General features: G+C 41.5%; 1 protein-coding gene across 12 annotated transcripts in view; it reads left to right on the plus strand.

Annotated features, from left to right (window-relative positions):
* The window catches only part of ARMH3 (armadillo like helical domain containing 3), a 177,387-nt gene that overhangs the window by 29,616 nt on the left and 128,119 nt on the right, over nucleotides 1–19,652 (plus strand). For all 12 annotated transcript variants that reach the window (XM_036264616.1, XM_036264617.1, XM_036264615.1 and 9 more), the window contains 7 exons: nucleotides 4,008–4,064; nucleotides 5,258–5,301; nucleotides 6,639–6,699; nucleotides 9,300–9,346; nucleotides 10,790–10,865; nucleotides 12,841–12,934; nucleotides 17,122–17,223. In XM_036264616.1, the coding sequence (XP_036120509.1) occupies nucleotides 4,008–4,064; nucleotides 5,258–5,301; nucleotides 6,639–6,699; nucleotides 9,300–9,346; nucleotides 10,790–10,865; nucleotides 12,841–12,934; nucleotides 17,122–17,223 (481 nt within the window). The remainder of the gene's footprint in view (nucleotides 1–4,007; nucleotides 4,065–5,257; nucleotides 5,302–6,638; nucleotides 6,700–9,299; nucleotides 9,347–10,789; nucleotides 10,866–12,840; nucleotides 12,935–17,121; nucleotides 17,224–19,652) is intronic.

A 19,652-nucleotide genomic window follows, 5' to 3' on the forward strand; every position in this document is an offset into this window, starting at 1 on the left:
AGGGGAGGCCGTGAGAAAGGAATACTTAAAGGGGAATTGGAATATGTGGAGCAACGTTAATGTGTTATAAATCCTAGGAGCTGATCGCTTTCATTGTCTTGGAGGAACTGATGAATGGCATTTAGAGCGACTAATAGATATGTAATTTATCACCAACACCTGTTTTACTGGTAATCTGGAGGGGTTGGCATGGTAGCCAATTTTATCTCTATCAAGTATAATAGCCTCTGGGGCCTTATTACAAAAGCAAAAAAAAAAATAGCTGAGGAAAAATGCTGAAGATACTTAAAGAGAGTTGAGTTATATGTGATAGGAAAGCACCATCATCAGGAATGAATATTTTTGGAACATTCTGTTGAATGCAGGCCACTCTGGGGCAGTGGCTTGGCTTTTCTGAATGTGAACTGAAATCTGGCTCAGCCCAGTAGGGCTCTCTGAAATATCAGCCTGAAAAATTGGATGTGGCCAAGGAATTGGAGAAAATAATATTTCTGGAGTGAGGCATGTATCTCTAGTTTGTCAGAAGCCCCAGAAGAATTAATATAGTAGGCAAGGTCAAGCTGGTGGGCATAATTTATCTGGGCTTTGCAGCTTTTGATATAAGTCACTCACCAGAAAACATTAAGGAATCCTGGTGACCATGGAGGAGGTAGGTTTTTGAAGAAACATGAGGAATTCCAGATGAATAGCAAAACCAAAAGCTGGTAAAATTTTACGCAAACTAGTATGAGAAGGTGTGTGCTGCGGAGAACAGAATTCTAGCTATACTGCAATCAATCCCATGACCCAAGCAGTAAGTCGTAACCTTTCTAGAAAGGTGCAGAGGACACCAGAGAGGCTGGGTGTCTAGCTCAACACAGAGAAGTTAAATAAGGTATTGGATTTAAGAAATGGAAGTGAACCCTGGCCGGTTTGGCTCAGCGGTTGGAGTGTCGGCCTGCGGACCAGAGAGTCCTGGGTTCAGTTCCCGCTAGGGGCACATACCAAAAATAAAAATAAAAAATAAAAAGAAATGGAAGTGATAGAAAAGATGTCACATGGTAAATATAAAAAATAGTTCTTGCCCCGGCCAGTTTGGCTTGGTGGTTAGAGCATGGGCCTGTGGACCAATTAGTCGCGGGTTCGGTTTCAGTCAAGGGCACATACCTCGATTTTAGTTTGTCCTTGACCCTGGTCAGGGTCCTGCGGGAGGCAGCCAGTCAATGTGTCCCTCTCCAGTCAATGTTTCTCTCTACCGCCCCTCCCCCCAACCACTCTATCTGAAGATGGATGGAAAAATATCCTCGGATGAGGATTAAAAAAATATGTATTTATATATATATAAAATAGTTCTTCCTCACCTCAAATAATGCATTCCATTTAGTCATTTTATCTAAAGAGATAGAGGAGGCCAAAAAAAAGGTCTAAGGAAGTGCATTGAAAAATGGTAAGTATGGAATGATTTAGATCAAATAGAGGCAGGATGCTATTTGAGTGATCTCGTGATGGCTCACTGAGTTTGTAATTCTGTTTTGTGGCTGAAAGTAGAATGCCTCTAGTTTTAAAACGTGACCAGCACAACAGGTACATGGTGCTAAGGAGTATCAGTATATAAAGAATAAAAAAAATTTTTTTTTTAATCCTCACCTGAGGACATTTTCCCATTTTTTGTTCAGATAGAGTGGGAGGGAGAGAGAGGAACTGAGAAAGAGAGAGAAACGTCAACGTGAAAGGGATACATCGAGTGGCTGCCACCCGCACGACCAACCAGGGCTGGGGACAAACTGCAACCGAGGTGCCCTTAGTGGGAACCGAACCTGGGTCTCTCCGGACTGCAGGCCGACGCTCTAACAGCTGAGCCAAACCGGCCAGGGCAGAATAGAAATTTTTACAGCATTAATATCCTGGCCTTCTAGGTTGGCCCCATCTCCTGAAATGAAGTGACTCACTCCCCAACTGCTGCTAGTTGAACATGACATTTTTCAGAAATTACAAAGTTGTTTATTATGTCCAGTTTCAAGTTGTTCCCTTTCTTTCTCTCTCTTTTTTCTCTTTCCTAAAGAACTTCCTTAGAATGTGATAAAAACGTCAAAGGAGAAAAAAATATAGTTAACAATCATTGAGCCCTTACCATATGCCAGATACTATGCTAAGAATTTTCCATCATATTTCACTTAAGTGTCATAGAAACCTCGAGGAAGAAAATATTATCTCCATTTTACAGATGAGGAGATTGAGCTCATGTGAATTAGTGTGCCTAACTTACCACAATTAATGAGTAGAGGAGCTAGAATTCAAACTCTTGCTTTTAGCCACCTTGCCTTCCCCGCAACTGCTGCTAACGCACAGACTATTCTTGGTAATCAGATGATCCTTATTACCTAGAGCAGTGTACTTTTGGGAAGCTGAGTGACTAGGACTTTAAAAAAGTATGCCAAGAAACAGTGGCCTTTTCCTTCTAGTGTTCTCATCATGGTGGCATATCTAGGTTAGCCTCTTGCTGATTTTCTTTTTCAGACATTCACTTGCTTTGGATCTTATCTGAAGTCTGTAGCATCAGCAGGATTTGACTGTTGGTTATAGGAAGAAGTGTTGTTGAAAGCTTTCCTGTGTTAGATCAAGTAACAAATGGGGAGTAGATTTTACCTCCTTGAGTTGTGTTGAGAAAACCTTATAAACATTTGGACTGTTAAGAAAGCAAAGCTGTCTCTTTCTCCATTCCCAGTTGACATTCGAAAAGATGCCCTCAGAAACTTGATTAAATAAGGTCTGTGTGGGGGGTTAGCCTTTTAGTTGGGTTTCCAAGTTTCTCTGTAATGAGTTTTCTTAGTTGCTCTAAAAACTGCCAATCTGAGAACTATTGTTCCCTGCTTGCCTTGGGTTAGAATTGGTGCCTGATCTACATGAGGTCTTTCCTCACATCCCATGAGTGGGATGTTTTCAAGGTGAGCAGGTCATTGGTTCTCATCTCACCAGTAGGAGATGGCCTAACTGCTTAATGAGTTTAAATATATGTTCATTTCCATATGCTGCCCAGCTGAGATTGGGTCTGGAAAAACTCAGGAAATCTTCCAATGCTATAAGTGATGGGACAATCATTAAATCCCAGCGTCCTGGCCAGATTGTAGTTTGGGTAATTACATCATTTTTTTTTTTCAGTTCCCCTGCAGTGTTATTTGGGTATCGGATCCATAAATGGCCTCTCTGGCTGTTAAGCAGCTGCCACTTTCCACCCCCCAGGTGGCTTTGTTTTACGGGTGGGTGAATCAGTCCTTGCATATTGTTTGTGGAATGGTTAGGGAGCCTTTGGGATGAGAAAGTAAGTTAGCAACTTACAAATTTGTACCTTATGGCAAAGAAGCTTTTATATCCCCCAAAAGACAGTCGTCCCTATGGACTCAGTAAATTGTTGGCAGGATAGGACAAAGTGAGTTTTGTGGAGTGTTCACTTATGTTTTAGAAACAAGAGGGAAAGATGGAAGAAGTGGCAGACATAGGCTTGAGCTGATTCAACCTAGAGGAAAATGCAGGAAGAACAGAATTTGTGTATGTTGTGCGCTTGCGCGTGCTTGGTGAATGCCCATGCACTTTGAGAGACTTACTGGAAATGGGGGCAGTCATTCTGCAAGATGGGTTGGGTCTGGGTAGTAGGAGCATTGCCATAGTGAGAGGGCCTGATAGGTGTGTTTTTGTTAACACTTTGTTAACTAGTTAATGGGTTCTTCTTATTTTTTAATCCTCACCCAAGGATATTTTTCTATTTATCTTCAGATAGAGTGGGAGGGAGAGAGAGGTAGAGAGAGAGAAACATCTACATGAGAGAGACATATCAACTGGTTGCCTCCCGTAGGACTTGGACCAGGGCTGGGGATGAACCACAACCGAGGTACGTGCTCTTGGTCAGAATCGAACCTGCACGACTCATTGGTCTGTAGGCCGATGCTCTACCGCTGAGCCAAACTGGCCAGGATGTTAATGGGTTCTTAAGTAGGTCATACTCACCTTAAGTCTCCTCTCTTCTTTAACAGTCTGTGAATCCTTATATTGTGAAGCTGTCTATTGTGGATGATGAGGCCACGCTCAATGTGAGTATCTGGATCTTTGTGTATTGTTTTGATGACTTACTTTCAGAGGACTTACTTGCAGTGGATATTTAGAAAGCAGAGAGCTTTTGTGTTAATTTCATCTGACTATAAAAGAGGGAATCGGTGTTTCTTTTTAGAGCATTACTGAAACTATCTTATTGTATTCTATCTTCTCATATCATGGAAGGAAGGTTTGAGCGGACATTTGCTTGCTAATCATGATGAAATAGTTGGTTATATTTTATGTTGTAGTGTGCTGAGGTTGACTGTCCTACAGAGTCAATAAGTTACATTTCCAAGAATAAGAAGACTTAGATGATATATCAAAATACTATACTGTATACTATAAATAGCTTATAATTTTATATGTCAATTATATCCTATTAAAGCTAAAGTTAGAAAATAATAAAGAAGGCTCAGGTGACTAAATGATAGGATATTCCTTCTTATAGAACTAGCTAGATGATATTTATAACTTGACTTGGTGAATCTGAAACATGGATGATGGTATATATCTGCTACAATATATCCTTGAAAGTTTGGGAAATAACATCTGATCTCTGAATATAGGGAGGAGAAAGATGACCAGGTGTCTGGTTTATTCTCTTTCCATCTTGTCCTCTTCATTCTTCTAATTTCCCTTATGAATAGATGTGCACATGATTCATCTTGTGGCCTTAATTGATCTTTGTGTTGTGCTTAGCAGATTCTGGAAGGAAAGTTGATAAGTTACTGTAACATTTATTGGATGCTTCTTCTCATCATACTCCTATATTCCTGTGGCCTGAAAGAGAGTGACTTGTCTATATGCACCTTCATTTAGCATGGGACTCATTGTCACTTTTATTGTGGTTGTTTTAGAGACATAAAAGTTTTTTTGTTTGAAGCCTCTAACTCAGTCTTCTCTTTTGAGATGAAAATGAACCCAGTGAAATTGTTAGTGATCTGGACTTGTCTGTTTCACCCCGTTACTCTATTAAGTAACAGTAAGATAATTAGATCAGAGAGATATCTCCAAAGAAGTTCCTTTTGATGCTTTGGCAATGCCTCTCAGAATTTCTGTCCTCCTTGCCAGCTTTCAGGTAGAACTTATTGGGCTTGGATCAGGGGGATGTAATTAGTGTTTTTCCTGGCCTAATCATAACATCACCACCAGCTCCTTATTTCACCTGTGCTGTCCTTTTTCTTTCTAGGGAATGGGGCTTGTGATTGCTCAAGCTTTATCTGAGTACAACAGGTAAGTCCACCTTTCCAGAAGAGAAGGGTTTAATTTTCATTTGAATTGGTTGAGTACGAAACAGGTTTGTTAGAGTTTGGGTGAACTTGGCTTACCTGTGTTAGAAGAGTATTCAGAGGTACAGCTGCTGGTAGATGTCTTTGCTGTAGCTTGGCTGGATGGCTTTAGCAGGGGTTGTTTCTGATACTAGGAGAGAAGCCACCAGGTTAGTGTCCATCTTTTCTTTAAACAATTAGGCACACTCTTTGCAACCTTTAGTATTTTGTTGTAGAGCATTTTAACTGGTATTTCATCCACAAGCAGGCTCTTCCATTCAGCCCAGCATGTCACACAAATATCATTTTCTATGTAAAAAAAGTTGTGAAGCCCTGGCCGGTTTGGCTCAGGGTTAGAGCGTCGGCCTGAGGTCCTGAGAGACCCGGGTTCGGTTCCCGCTAAGGGCATGTACCTCGGTTGCAGTTTGTCCCCGGCCCTGGTTGGGTCGTGTGGGTGGCAACCACTCGACGTGTCCCTTTCACGTCGATGTTTCTCTCTCTCTCTCCCTCCCACACTCTATCTGAACAAAATATAGAAAAAATGTCCTCAGGAGAGGATAAAAAAAAAAAAAGTTGTGAGGCACTGCTTTTTTTGTATGCTTAAAAAAATAAATAAAAGGAGAAAACATTGAATTAGGTCTGATTTGCCAGATGCTTCTTTTTCATCAGGGATCAACTGTGGTTTCCTGGAGTCCCTGTCTCTACTGGGGGCTGTCTTCATTGGTGTTTGCTTTTCCTCTTGTTGTGGATGGGGAAGGATATGATAATCAATGAATGGAAACCAGAAGTGTCCCCAGTCCTAGCAAGGGCCAGGCACGATCTTTCTTGCTTCTTTCCATACTTTCCTCACACATAACTGGATATTGGAATTTCAGATCTGTCTCATCTCCACAAATAGTTTAGCTCACAGATTTCATCCATCCTCTTCCTTCAGAAACAAACAAAATTTTCACTGTTACAGTCTTGAAGTAATTTCACTGTCAGACTTTTCAAGGAATAGTCTGTTTGGGAAATAACTGGATCAGCCATATGTTAGAGCAGTTTCACACTTTTGCAGCTTGCTTTCTAAGTCTCTACCAAAGTAGCCAGGCACTTTGGTACACACTACCTCAAGAGCAGATGCGTGCCTCTTAGTTTACAGGGGAAACTGCAGTGACTAGATTGTCATAGTGTTTTTGTTTTCTGGAGTCAGTGAATTCTATGAGTCCTCTGCCCTCATTACCTAGAATGCTAAGGACAAAGACATACTTGATAAATAATAGTAAAATAATACTAAAGTTTAATTTAATTATTTTTGTTTAGGCAGTATAAAGACAAGGAAGAAGAACACCAGAGCAGTTTTTTCTCTGCCTTAACAAATATGGTAAGTCTTACTTGTTTTTTCTCTCCTGCTCAGAAATGTAAGAGATCTGTAGAGGTAGACAAATCTGGACTCAGAAGTTTAGATGTTTGAGGTGATGGTATGATGAAGGGAGACAGAGAGGGTTGCTTGGAGCAGATTTTTGCTATTTTTTAAAAATATGTTTTCATTGATTTTTTTTTTTTTTTTTTTTTTGGAGAGAGGCGGGGGTGGGGTGGGGTGGGGAGAAACTTCAATTGGCTGTCTCCTGCATGCCCTGTACTAGGGATCAAGCCCGAAACCCTGGGCATGTGCTCTGACTAGGAATCGAACCAGAACCTCTCAGTCCACCGGACAATGCTCAGTTCACTGAGCCATACCGGCCGGGCAGAACAGACTATTTTATTTAAAAAATTTTTTTTTCCTGTATTGATTTTAGAGAGAGAGGAAGTGAGAGGGAGAGAGAGAGAGATAGAAACGTCGATGAGAGAGAACATCGATTGGCTACCTCCTGCATGTCCCCCACTGGGGATCAGGCCCACAACCTGGGCATGTATCCTGACCAGGTATTGAACCGGTGACCTCCTGGTGCATGGAGTCGACATTTAACCACTGAGCCACACTGGCCGGACCAGAACAGATTATTTTGAGAGCTATATCTCTTTTAGTGATTTTCAAACCTAAGTGAGATAGGGGAAAGGAGAGCTCTGATTTCTCTGAGACAGATTTTTTTCAAATTAATTCATTTCGTTTTTAAAGGCTACAATAAAGGTACATATTAAGTTAGATTTCTGCTTTCTAAAGAGCTGGCTTTGTGCCCTGGCCGGTTTGGCTCAGCGGTTAGAGCGTGGACCTGTGGTTCTGAGAGACCCGGGTTTGGTTCCCGCTAAGCGCATGTACCGCGGTTGCAGTTTATCCCCGGCCCTGGTTGGGTCGTGCAGGTGGCAGCCACTTGATGTGTCCCTTTCACATCGATGTTTCTCTCTCTCTCTCTCCCTCCCACTCTATCTGAACAAAAAATGGAAAAATGTCCTCGGGTGAGGATTAAAAAAAAAAAAAAGCTGACTTTTTTAGAGGACTAACCCTATGGAACGCAGAATAGGAGGGTTTAGATCTCAATCTAACACTCCTTGGCTGTCTGCTGTGGCCACTTGTTTCCTCATAGCTGGTCCTGGATTTGAGGGATTGATGCAGGGGATCTGAGTTACTCGTCTAAAGGCTTAATGGGCTGAGAGGTCTATTTGTCTAGGAAAGTTATTGGTTCATTTTGTCAGATTGCTGAGCAAGGTTTCTCAACCTTGGCATCATAGGCATTTTGGGCCAGATAATCTGCAACTAATTTTTAAGAGGTAAATATAGCAGATCTTAGAACCTAGGCAGATTCAGAAAGTCTTCTTGGGTGTTAGTAGTTAAGTTATCAGCACTAGGGCAAAATCATTTTGAGTTCATTGCAAGAAACAGTCATCCCTCAACTCCCCAAAAGGCAATTTTCGCCCCCAATGCCTATGCCTTTTCTCCTCCTCCTTTCTTAGAGCCTACTCTCAGGATGGGCTTGATAAGCTCTTTAACTCTGAAACATCAGTAACTAAAGTCTCTCAGAGGTCAGAGCAGTATGAACGCTATATTGGTTTTTGGTTAAATGACTTAGATATAAATATGTTGCTCTCAGGGATCTTTGCCTTTTATCCAAGAAGAAAAATTTTGTAACAAACAAATGACGCTCCAGCTGCATAGTTTTGGATTGGACATCAGTAAATAGGTGGAAAGGTATTTTTAGAGGGATGGGCATCTTTCCCAATGCTTCTTCTTTTCTTTTTATTATCCTCACCCGAGGACATTTTTCCATTTTTTGTTCAGATAGAGTGGGAGGGGGAGAGAGAGAAACATTGACATGAAAGGGACACATCGAGTGGCTGCCACCCGCATGACCCAACCAGGGCCAGGACAAACTGCAACCGAGGTATGTGCCCTTAGCGGGAACCGAACTTGGGTCTCTCTGGACCCCAGGCCAACGCTCTAACCGCTGAGCCAAACTGGCCAGGGCTCAGTGCTTCTGATATTATACATATTGGAGGAAACTTTTACTTATTTGGCTGTCCTGCCTCAGACACAAACTAAAGATTTTGTGATCTGAAAGATGGACAATGGATTGCATATAGACAGTTCTGAGCTGAAATTCAAGTATTCCCCTGAAGACAGCTCTATGTTGGATGAAACTAGCCTACTTTCTGTGATGTTCTTTTTTAATAAGTTTTTTTACTTTAACAAAGCAACTTTCAGGAAAGATGCAGAATGATGAGGATGCCTAGGCTAACATTAACTTGTTGTCAGCGATTACTAAACTTACCCATTGAAAAGGAGAGCTGGACAAAAGTACTAGGATTGTTTTTAAGCTCCTTTAAGAAGACATGATTTAGTGCAGTTCTCATTATTTCAGTTATTACTTATGATTCTTTTAAGATCTTCAAAGTGGGCTGATTGTGGTGTGAGTGTGACTGGTGGGCCAGAGTTCCAAATTCCCTTGGGTAGCAAATAGCTTGTTTTTTACTGATTAATGGCTTCTTAGGCAGAGTTCCTCTTGTATTTTCCTGCTGTAAGTGTGCAATTCCCCTTTTCTTCCACAGGTGGGCAACATGTTCATAGCAGATGCTCATGAGAAAATCTCAGTACAGTAAGTGCCTGATATTTTTGTACAGTGGTGACTTGAACTTAATGTGGGCTCACCAACTGGATATGAGAGTGTGAAATGTTACCTCTTGTTAATCTTTTACAGATTCAAACTTTTCTGGTGATAATATCAAATGTTTCTTGAGAATAGGCTCTTAGAAACTTCTACTTTGGTTTTGTGTATTGAGCCCCAGCTTTGGAATGTCTTTCCTCTTTGCCTATATCACTTCATTTATTTATTGTTAATCCTCACCTGAGGATATTTTTTCCATTAATTTTTAGAGACAGTAGAAGTGGGGATTTGGGGGGGGGGGAGAGAGAGAAACATCGATGTGAGAGAGACACATCGAGTGGCCACCACCCACATAACCCCACCCAGGGCTGGAGACAAACTGCAACCAAGGCACGTGCCTCAGCAGGAACCAAACCCGGGACTCTGGTCCGTAGGGCGAAGCTCTAACCACTGAGCAAAAGTGGCCAGGGCTCTTTTTTTTTTTTTTTTTGTACATTTTTTTCTTTGTTGATTTTAGAGAGAGAGGAAGGGAGAGGGAGAGAGAGATAGAAACACCAATGAGAGAGAATATCAACTGGCCCCCTGCATGCCCCCTACCGGGGTTTGGGCTCACAACCTGAGCATGTGCCCTGACCGGGAATTGAACCGGCAACCTCTTGGTGCATGGATCGATGCTCAACCAGTGAGCCACGCTGGCTGGGCTAACTGCTTTTCTTTCTCCCAAATCAACAACAGTTTTTCTACCTCTTCAGTTGCCTGTGATCACTGTTTCTTTCACATCATTATCAACATTAGCACTTTTTTTATTTTTATTTTAATTGATTTTTAGAGAGAGAGGAAGGGGGAGAGAGAGACTTCAATGGGCTGCCTCCTACACAGCCCTCCCACTAGGGGTCCAGCCTACAACCCCTGGAAACCTTTCAGTGCACAGGGAAGATGCCCAACCAACTGAGCCACACAGGCCAGGTGCATTAGCACTCTTGATGGCCTCTTTATGTTTTAAAATTGGCATATTTGTCCAGTTCACCAGTAACAAAAGCAAAATACACAAAAATATTCACAGCACAATTTCCTGAGATGTTTAGCAGTAAACTGACTCATACTGGTGCTTCTCTCCTATGTTTGTGGCCTGAGAGATGCTTTTTGTCATGCTGATGTATCAGCATGAAAGGGTTGTTAGGTCAAGACCTGAAGTTTGTTCAACAATTGAGACATTTTTTCCATGAACAACATGATCTTTCCATGAACAACTTAGTCGAGAACTGCATTGTTCGAGATGGGTCTCGTTTTGGAGAACAGAGGTTTGACTGTAAAGGAAGCATTAGAAACTTAAAAGGATTGATAATGAGCTGGTGTGAAATCTTATCTTGATGGTTATATTGTTCTAACTCCTCCACTATATGAACCTCTTCAATTTGTTCTCTTTTTCTTTAGAACCAATGAGGCTATCCTTCTGGCACTTTATGAAGCTGTTCATTTAAATCGCAACTTCATCACAGTGTTAGCTCAGGTTGGTTATATTAAACACTCCAATCCTTTTTCTTCCTGAATTTCATACAGATTCACTCCCTTGACAAGCCTTCTGGCTTTGCCCGTTTAAGCCCTGCTTTGCATTGGTAAGTGGTGGTAACGAAGAGTTGCATCAGTTGCCTTTGCTTCATGCTGTTCTCAAATATGTATGTTTCCATCTGGTGCAAAGTGGGTCTGATAACATGTAAAGTTAATAGTTTTGACCAGTTTACTGATTCTATTAACCCAGATGAGTTGAGATTACTTCATTTGGCTCCCTGGAAATCCCTTGGTATTATCTACCCATATGAATTTTTTAAAAAGAATGGTTACTTTTGAGAGAGAGGAAAAAGGAGAAAGAGAGAGAAATATCGATGTGAGAGCTTAACATCGGCATGTGCCCTTGATGGAGACTTGAACTGGCAACCTCCTGGTGCACAGGATGATGCCCAACCAACTGAGCCACACCAGCCAGGGCTGCCCATATGAATTTTTATATCAGTCTCTCTGCTTTCTAAACCACTGGAATTACAACTGGAGATAAAATAGGTCAAGTCACTTACTGTTTTACCAATTTCTAGAGAAGAAAAGTAAAAAAAAATATCCTGTTTAGCATATGGTTAACTATTAACAGAAAAAATGGTCTACAAATATAAGCAGGAAGTCAATACTGAGTGCTGGGTCATTTGCCTAAGAGATAGCCTCAGTAGTTGGAACAGAGGGGACTGAAATAGGCTGAGAACCCAAGTGCTGTACATGAAAGCTGTCTTAAAAAATTGATAAAGTGTTTTCATTTTAAAGCCAGACTGCTTAAAATATGTATTAGGTTTCTTTTAAAGGAAGGTTTGCTTATTTATTTTATTTTTTTTCTCAAAGGGCAGATGTGTATGGGATCCACAGATTGAGTTTAACAAAGTCATGCTTAAAAAGCAGTGTGCTGGTGCCCTGGCCGGTTTGGCTCAGCGGTTAGAGTGTTGGCCCATGGACCAATGAGTCATGGGTTCCATTCCAGTCAAGGGCACATACCTCGATTGCTGTTTGTTCCTGGCCCTGGCCAGGGTCATGTAGGAGGCAGCCAGTCGACGTGTCTCTTTCACACTGATGTTTTTCTCTCTCTCTTCCTCCCTCCCTCCCACTCTATTTGAGATAAATGGAAAAATATCCTTGGGTGGGGGTTAAAAAAAAAAACATTAAAAAAAAAGCAGTGTGCTGATTTAGGGTCTGCCTAGGAGGACACATAATTTTTCAGACCGATAACCTAAGAGACTTAATTTACTATTCTCAATATGTTCCTTGTCCACTTTCTGAATTCTGTAACTGATTTTAAAGGAAGATAAAAGGGAGGTAAAGCTTTTAGGGAGGAGGAGGGAGTAACTTCCACTCAGCTTAATTCTCAAGAGCTGATGTGGCAGGGATGGCTAAAGAAAGTCAGGGACAGAGGAGCCATCTGTTTTGGTCCCCAGTGGATGTGTACCCCATGTCTTTACCTCCCCATCCCACACACTCTTGTTTGTTGTGGAACAGGAAGGCTGTCATCTGCATAGCTCTTTTCATAGTACCTGTTATCCCATTGACTCACCTGCATTTGTTATCAACTGTGTGGTCATCAGAATAGTCTGTAGATGAGGTTTATCTGATTAGAGTATTCCTTTCCCAGGTTCAGATAGGACTGCAAATGCCTCCCCCTTTTTTGTAGAATAATCCTCTGTATTTGTTCAGTGCAATTTTTTATTTGTATGGTTCTGCAGAAAAAAATTATATGAGAACTTAGTTGCTTGGAAAGAACTAGCCCACAGAGCTTCTTATTAGTGTTTAGCAAGCATCAACAGTAATTGGTAGTCATGGGAACTAAATGTAGAAGCGGTCCTTCCTCAGTGAGCTTTCTGCCTCTGAGGCCAGGGATACCAGAAAGGATATTAATCAGGATACTTGGAACTGGATTTTCTCTTTCCTTACCCATCTGTGTTCTTTTTCAGAGTCATCCAGAGATAGGCTTGGTGACAACCCCTGTCAGTCCTGTTCCAACAACCCCAGTCACACCACTTGGTACCACACCGCCCTCCTCTGATGGTAAGCCTACAGCCTCTTTTGTTTTATTGATTAATATGGTTATGAATCTTTCAGGGTGAGCATAGTTGTGTTGAACAAAGAACACAGTTGTCTATTCTTTCAATTAAGAAATTGTCTGAAAAATACTGTCCTTCAGGACTCCTGAAGCTCCATAGAAGACTTTGGAAAAGATAGTTAAGTACTTTTCTCTGTATAAGAAGCTACATAATTACAACATATCCTCCTCAGGAAAAGGTTGAATCATAAAGTGCTAGATCTTAAAAGGACCTCAGAGGTCAGTGATGCCTGTCCTGCCAAACTCTCAGGGTACTTGTGAGGCTCAGATGAGATAGTTTATTAATATCTCACTAACATAAATGTAAAAGAGTAATGTTATCTCATGTTACCATTTGACAAATGAGGGAATTGAGGCCAGAGAAATAAGTGGTTTGTCTAAGGTTAATGAGAGTTGCAACTAAGAACCAAGACATGAATCAGAGCAGGGAACCATGTCTATTTCTATCACTACTATCTGCCCAGCATAGTACCTGGCTTGGTCATTGCTTAGTAAATATATGTTGAATAAATGAGAGAGTGAACCTGGGATTTACTCACTGTTATGTGTCTGTTAGCCACTCCCACTTAGAAAATGACAAGCTTTAAGTGTATTATCATTGGGAGTTTGGTGGGTATTTAAGACTTCTCCCCTGAAAAAATAATAACAACAAAAATGTCCACTTTATAAGTCTTATGGCTGTAACTTAAGAACAAGGTAACAGAAAAGAAACTGAATTTTGTCTAATAAGATTTGTGTCACCTGAGCTGGTTCTACTATAAGCTGAGTATGTTTGATAGAGTACCTTAACCAAAAAATAATCTTTGTTAATACTTGATGTTTTACCTCAAATGTTGACCTCATTTTGGGTAAAGAAATACAGGAAATCTAACTTTCATTGTGCCTCCCTACCATCTGTATGTGAAATGACCTTCTTTGATCTTTTTTTTTTTTCATTTTGGACTTGTGGCAATAGCATTTCAAGGTAGTACAAGTGGTATTGGTACAGAAGCATGACAAGGAGGTGCCGGTGATATTCAGGTCTGTGGTAGCAAATTGGACCTGTTTAAAATTGAAAGACAGACCTGGCCGGTTTGGCTCAGCAGTTAGAGCATCGGCCTGCGGACCAGAGAGACCTGGGTTCGGTTCCCGCTGAGGGCACGTGCCTCGGTTGCAGTTTGTCCCCGGCCCCGGCCCCGGTTCGAATTGTGTGGGTGGCAGCCAGTCGATGTTTCTCTCTCTCTCTTCCTCCCTCTCTCCTTCCTACTCTATCTGAAGATAAATGCAAAAATGTCCTCGACTGAGGATTAAAAATAAATAAATAAATAAATAAAATTGAAAGACAAATTCCAGATTATTTTAATGAGAAAGAACAAGTAGTGAGGATTGTCTACTTGTCTGTGCTTATTGAGGTCACTGAGTAATCCAATGGAAACACTCTTCTTTCTCTTTAAGGATAAAGCCTGCCTGGTTACCATGGACACACACACACACACACACACACACATCTGAGTTCCATGTGATATAGGGTTTTGGATGCTTCAGAGAACTGCCTTTCAAACTGTTCATTGTGAACACTTCCACCCACACACTTGATTATGCAATGGCAAGATTTGTGCTTACATACCTACAACTAGTGAGCTTTTGTTTTTTCTTGTGGGAAGATGGAGTCAGCCCACTTTCAAATGATTGTCTCCCTTCACAAAGGCTGCCAGGAAGAATTATGAAGCCAAAGATCAAAGAATAACTTCCTTAGGAAGGAGATTTTCATTTGTGAGGGATTTTATTCTCTCTCTTTTATTATGTTCTTTTCCCCCCTCTCCTAACTCGTTTCCTTTCTGTAGGGGTCCTGAATATTATAACCTTATTTTCAGGTTTTGGTTTTTAATTATAGTGGTGCTTAGTAGCCCAGTTATATTTAAAGGTATATCACTGAAAGCCAACAGTTTAGCTGTAACATTTTTTTCTCAGCTCAGACTTGACATTGGACAACTCAGCCTTGGAATAAGAGGACTTTCTGGTATAGTCAAAATACATATACTTTTATATCTCTACATATCAGATAAGACTGTTTTTCAGTTATTGTTGTGTGAGAGTAGGGAAAAAAGTTCCACCTACCAGTTAGATGCCTTTCTGCATTGGACAAAAGAATAATTATGGGCTCTAAGCTTCAAAATAGGCTGTAGTAGTTTGAAATGACAGTCTCAGGTCATTTGCCCATAGCATGAATTAAGAACTTTTAGTATTTCAACATGAAAATATATTTGTCTTTTATTAGTTCTTGGGAGCTGGACTGTGGGAAAACAGCCAGGGGTTGGGCATGCTGATTTCTTCTCATGAAGCTTTTTGCTGTGCTTGCTGTTTATTATAGATCCATAATATTCAAACGTTTCCCATTGTTAATAACTGTTCTCTGCATATATCATAATAACTCCAGAGGGACCCATTATGGTATGAATACATATTATGAATAATATCCCAAACTCAGCTGAGTCTTCATGGGTGGAAATACAGCAGAAAACTATAGATTCTCTAGCTTGTCTGGGCCATTATGAGCCTCCTTTTGCTTATATATTATGTCTTAGACAGTGTAAAACACTTAAAAAAATGTCTAAGTCTAATTTAAAGTACTAGAAACTTGGGGAATCTATGTAAGATTGTTCTGTGTGTGTCAGCCCTGTTCTGGTCCCTCACTGTTCATTGGGACGGTGCCTTAGAGAATGGGAGCCGTGGCAGGGTAGTTTCTGTTGGAAACAGCAAGTAGCAGGGTATATAAAAGTCAGTTCCCAGGCTGTCCCAGACAATAATGTCCTCCTATTTTCAGTCTGGTATTTCTTTTATTTATTTATTTATTTTTTTGGTACGTGCCCCGAGTGGGAACCGAACCCGGGACTCTCTGGTCCGGAGGCCGATGCTCCAACTGCTGAGCCAGACTGGCCAGGGCTATTTCTTTCTTTTCTTTTTTTATAAATTTTTTTTTCTTTATTGATTTTGAGAGAGAGGAAGGGAGAGGGAGAGAGACAGAAACATCGATGAGAGAGAACATCAATTGGCCGCCTCCTACATGCCCCCCACTGGGGATTGGGCCCACAACCTGGGCATGTGCCCTGACCAGGAATCAAACTGGCGACCTCTTGGTGCATGGGTGGACACTCAACCACTGAGCCACACCAGCCAGGCCAGTCTGGTATTTTCTTTTAGGCTCCCTTTCACTAAAAGTAAGGGACTAAGGAGTACAATTTGAATGTAGTTCTGCCTTAACTTTTTTCCCTTCTATTTTGGGTATTTCCAGCCTAAAGGCTTATTCTCAAAATTGAGCAAGATTTTTCCTTATTAGGGATGAATTGTCATTTATTTTAAGCAGGAGACTCATCAAAGCAAAACTCATTTATATGGAGTACAGAAATTTTCCTTAGGTACACATTAAAGTGCCTTTAGGAAGGACCCTGAACCTTTTTGGGTTATTTGGAGCTAGAAGTGGAATCAAAATACCCTTTTAGTACTGGCAATATCAGGGGGAATACTTTGTAAAGTAAACGATTGTCTAACCACCGTGCTGTGTACCTGAAATGAATACAAAATAATATTGAATATAAACTGTAACTGAAAAAAAAACACCACCACCCTGCCCTGGCCAGTTTGGCTCAGTTGTTAGAGCATAGGCCTGCAGCCTGAAGGGTCGTAGGATCGATTCTGGTCAAGGGCAGGTTTGATCCCCAGCCCTGGTTGGGGTTGTGCGGGAGGCAACCAATGTATGTGTTTCTCTCACATTGATGTTTCTTTCTCTCTCTCTCTTGCTCTTTTCCTCCTTTCTATTCTATCTAAAAATCAATGGAAAAATATGCTCGGGTGAGAATTAACAAAAAGAACAGAAAAGAAAAGAAAAAATACCCTTTTTAGGATGTTGGGTGAAAAGCAGTGTTTCTGGAGACTGGCTCTCCTAGATGTGAGAGAAGGCATTGGACTTAATCTTGGAAGTAGGAAGGCTCCAGGGGCCTAAGAAGACTAGATGAAGGTTTTATGATAAGCTCTTGGTCCTCCCTCTGTTGAGGAAAAACCTTATTTAGTGATTTCCTTATCTGCTGGCAAATTGGCTTTGGAGATAGAAGTGTTAAGTAGTATAGGCTAACTGCATTTTATTGTTCTATTGCAGTTATAAGTGCTGTGGAACTCCCACTGGATGCAGATGTACAGACCAGTAACCTGCTAATAACCTTCTTAAAGTATAGCTCGATTGTCATGCAGGACACCAAAGGTAAGGCATGCTACTTTGGGGGCTCAGGAAGCAGAATGTGTGGCAGGCAGCTGCTTAGCTAGAATCAAGGAGCAGCATTAATATTTTGAAGCTTCCACAAGATGAACTACTGGGGCCTCCTGTGCAGGGTGATGGTCCTGATTATTGGAAAACTGATTTCTCACTGCCAGATTGCAGTTAGGTGGTGTTGGGAAAACCTGGAGCTGGAGTGCTCCAAAATAGAACAGGAAAAAAATGGCCTCTACAAAAACTAGCAAGTCTTCTTAGCAGATTTTGGTAAGTAGATGCAAACTCTCTTGTGTGGGAAGTGAAGGGATTAGCATGCGTCAGGGAATTCCCTTTTGAGGACAAGAACTGAAAGCACCAGCTTGTGGTGAGAATTAAAGGACTGTTGCACAGAGTACAGTAGGAAGAGGTGAGATTCAGAGGGACTGTGTTCCTTGACACTTAAAATAGAAGTGTCAGTACTGCCCTGGCCGGTTTGGCTCAGCGGTTAGAGCATTGACCTGCGGTCCGGAGATACCTGGGTTTGGTTCCCACTAGTGGCACGGCACGTACCTCGGTTGCAGCCACTTGATGTGTCTCTTTCACATCGATGTTTCTCTTTCCCTCTTTCTTCCTCTCTCTCCCTTCCACTCTATCTGAACAAAAAATGGAAAAATATCCTCGGGTGAGGATTTAAAAATAAAGAAGTGTCAATACCCATCCCAGAAATGCAGAGTGGAAGGTGGGAGAAAAATGGATGATGAGGAAGTTTGCATTAATTCTGTTTGGGCTCCTGTTCTTCCTGTTTATGACTTTTCTGTGGTCTTTTTTTTAAATCCTCACCCGAGGACATTTTTCCATATTTTGTTCAGATAGAGTAGGAGGGGGAGAGAGAGAGAGAAACCTCGACATGAAAGGGACACATTGAGTGGTTGCCACCCTCACGACCCAACCAGGGCCGGGGACAAACTGCTACCGAGGTACATGCACTTAGCAGGAACCGAACCTGGTTCTCTTTGGACCGCAGGCTGACGCTCTAACTGCTGAGCCAAACCGGCCAGTGCTCTATGTTCTTTTTTTTGGGTACATTCCCCTAGTGGGAACTAAAGCTGGGACTCTGGTTCGCAGGCCGACGCTCCAACCGCTGAGCCAAACCGGCCAGGGTTTTCCTATGGTCTTTTAATTGGTGATAGGGTAGTAGAATATTTGGGCTAGGAGTGAGAAGGGATTGGAAGGAAACCCAGAAAATTCTATTCAGTATATATCTGTTTGTCTTTTTTTTTTTAACTCAGTCTTTTCTTTTTCTTTTTTTTATCCTCACCCGAGGATATTTTTCCATTTTTTGTACAGATAGAGTGGGAGGGAGAGAGAGGAAGGGAGAGAGAGTGAGAAACATCGACGTGAAGGGACACATCGAGTGGCTGCCACCCGCATGACCAACCAGGGCCGGGGACAAACTGCAACCAAAGTACGTGCCCTTAGCGGGAACCGAACCCGGGTCTCTCTGGACTGCAGGCCGACGCTCTAACTGCTGAGCCAAACCGGCCAGGGCTCAGTCTTTTCTTTATACTAGATATATCTGTGTTTACAATTTTTATTTATTTCTATTTTTTTATTGTAGTAAACATACATAATATAAAATTTACCATTTTAACTATTTTAAGTGTACGGTTCAGTGGCATTAACATTTACATTGTTGTGCAGCCATCACCACCATTTCCCAAGCTCGTTTCATCTTTTGAAACTGAAACTTTGTACCCAATAGACACTAACTCCCCACTCTCTCCTTTCTCCCCTTTTCTTAGCCCGTGGCAACTACCATTCTACTTTCTTTTGGGTGGGGAGAGGTTCTCACACATCAGAAACTCAGTTCCCACCATTTATTTTATTTTATTTTTTCCTATCACTATGTATCCCCTCTATTCCCGCTCCCCCTCAGCCATTCTACTTTCTGTCCTTAGAAATTTGACTACTCTAGGTACCCCATATAAGTAGAACATATCCCAGTTTTAAGATTCTGTGGAAATAGCCCTGGCTGGTTTGGCTCAGTGGTTAGAGTGTTGGCCTGCGGTCCGGAGAGACCCGGGTTCGGTTCCCGCTAAGGGCATGTACTTCGGTTGCAGTTTGTCCCCGGCCCTTGTTGGTCGTGCGGGTGGCAGCCACTCGATGTGTCCCTTTCACGTCGATGTTTCTCTCTCTCTCTCTCCCTCTCTCTCTCTCCCACTCTATCTGTACAAAAATTGGAAAAAAAAATGTCCTCGGGTGAGGATAGAAAAAAAGATTCTGTGGAAATAAACCTTTTAGGTAGCATTTTTCCTCCAATTTTTTAAAGTGAAAAAATTCCAATATACAGAGAAGTTAAAAGGATTATACAGTGATCACTCATATACCCATTAACCTTTTGCCATATTTGGTTTGTCTCTAAATTTCTTTGTGTGTTATTA

Source organism: Molossus molossus, unplaced genomic scaffold, assembly GCF_014108415.1.
Source record: "Molossus molossus isolate mMolMol1 unplaced genomic scaffold, mMolMol1.p scaffold_m16_p_17, whole genome shotgun sequence".
NCBI classification, from domain to species: domain Eukaryota; kingdom Metazoa; phylum Chordata; class Mammalia; order Chiroptera; family Molossidae; genus Molossus; species Molossus molossus.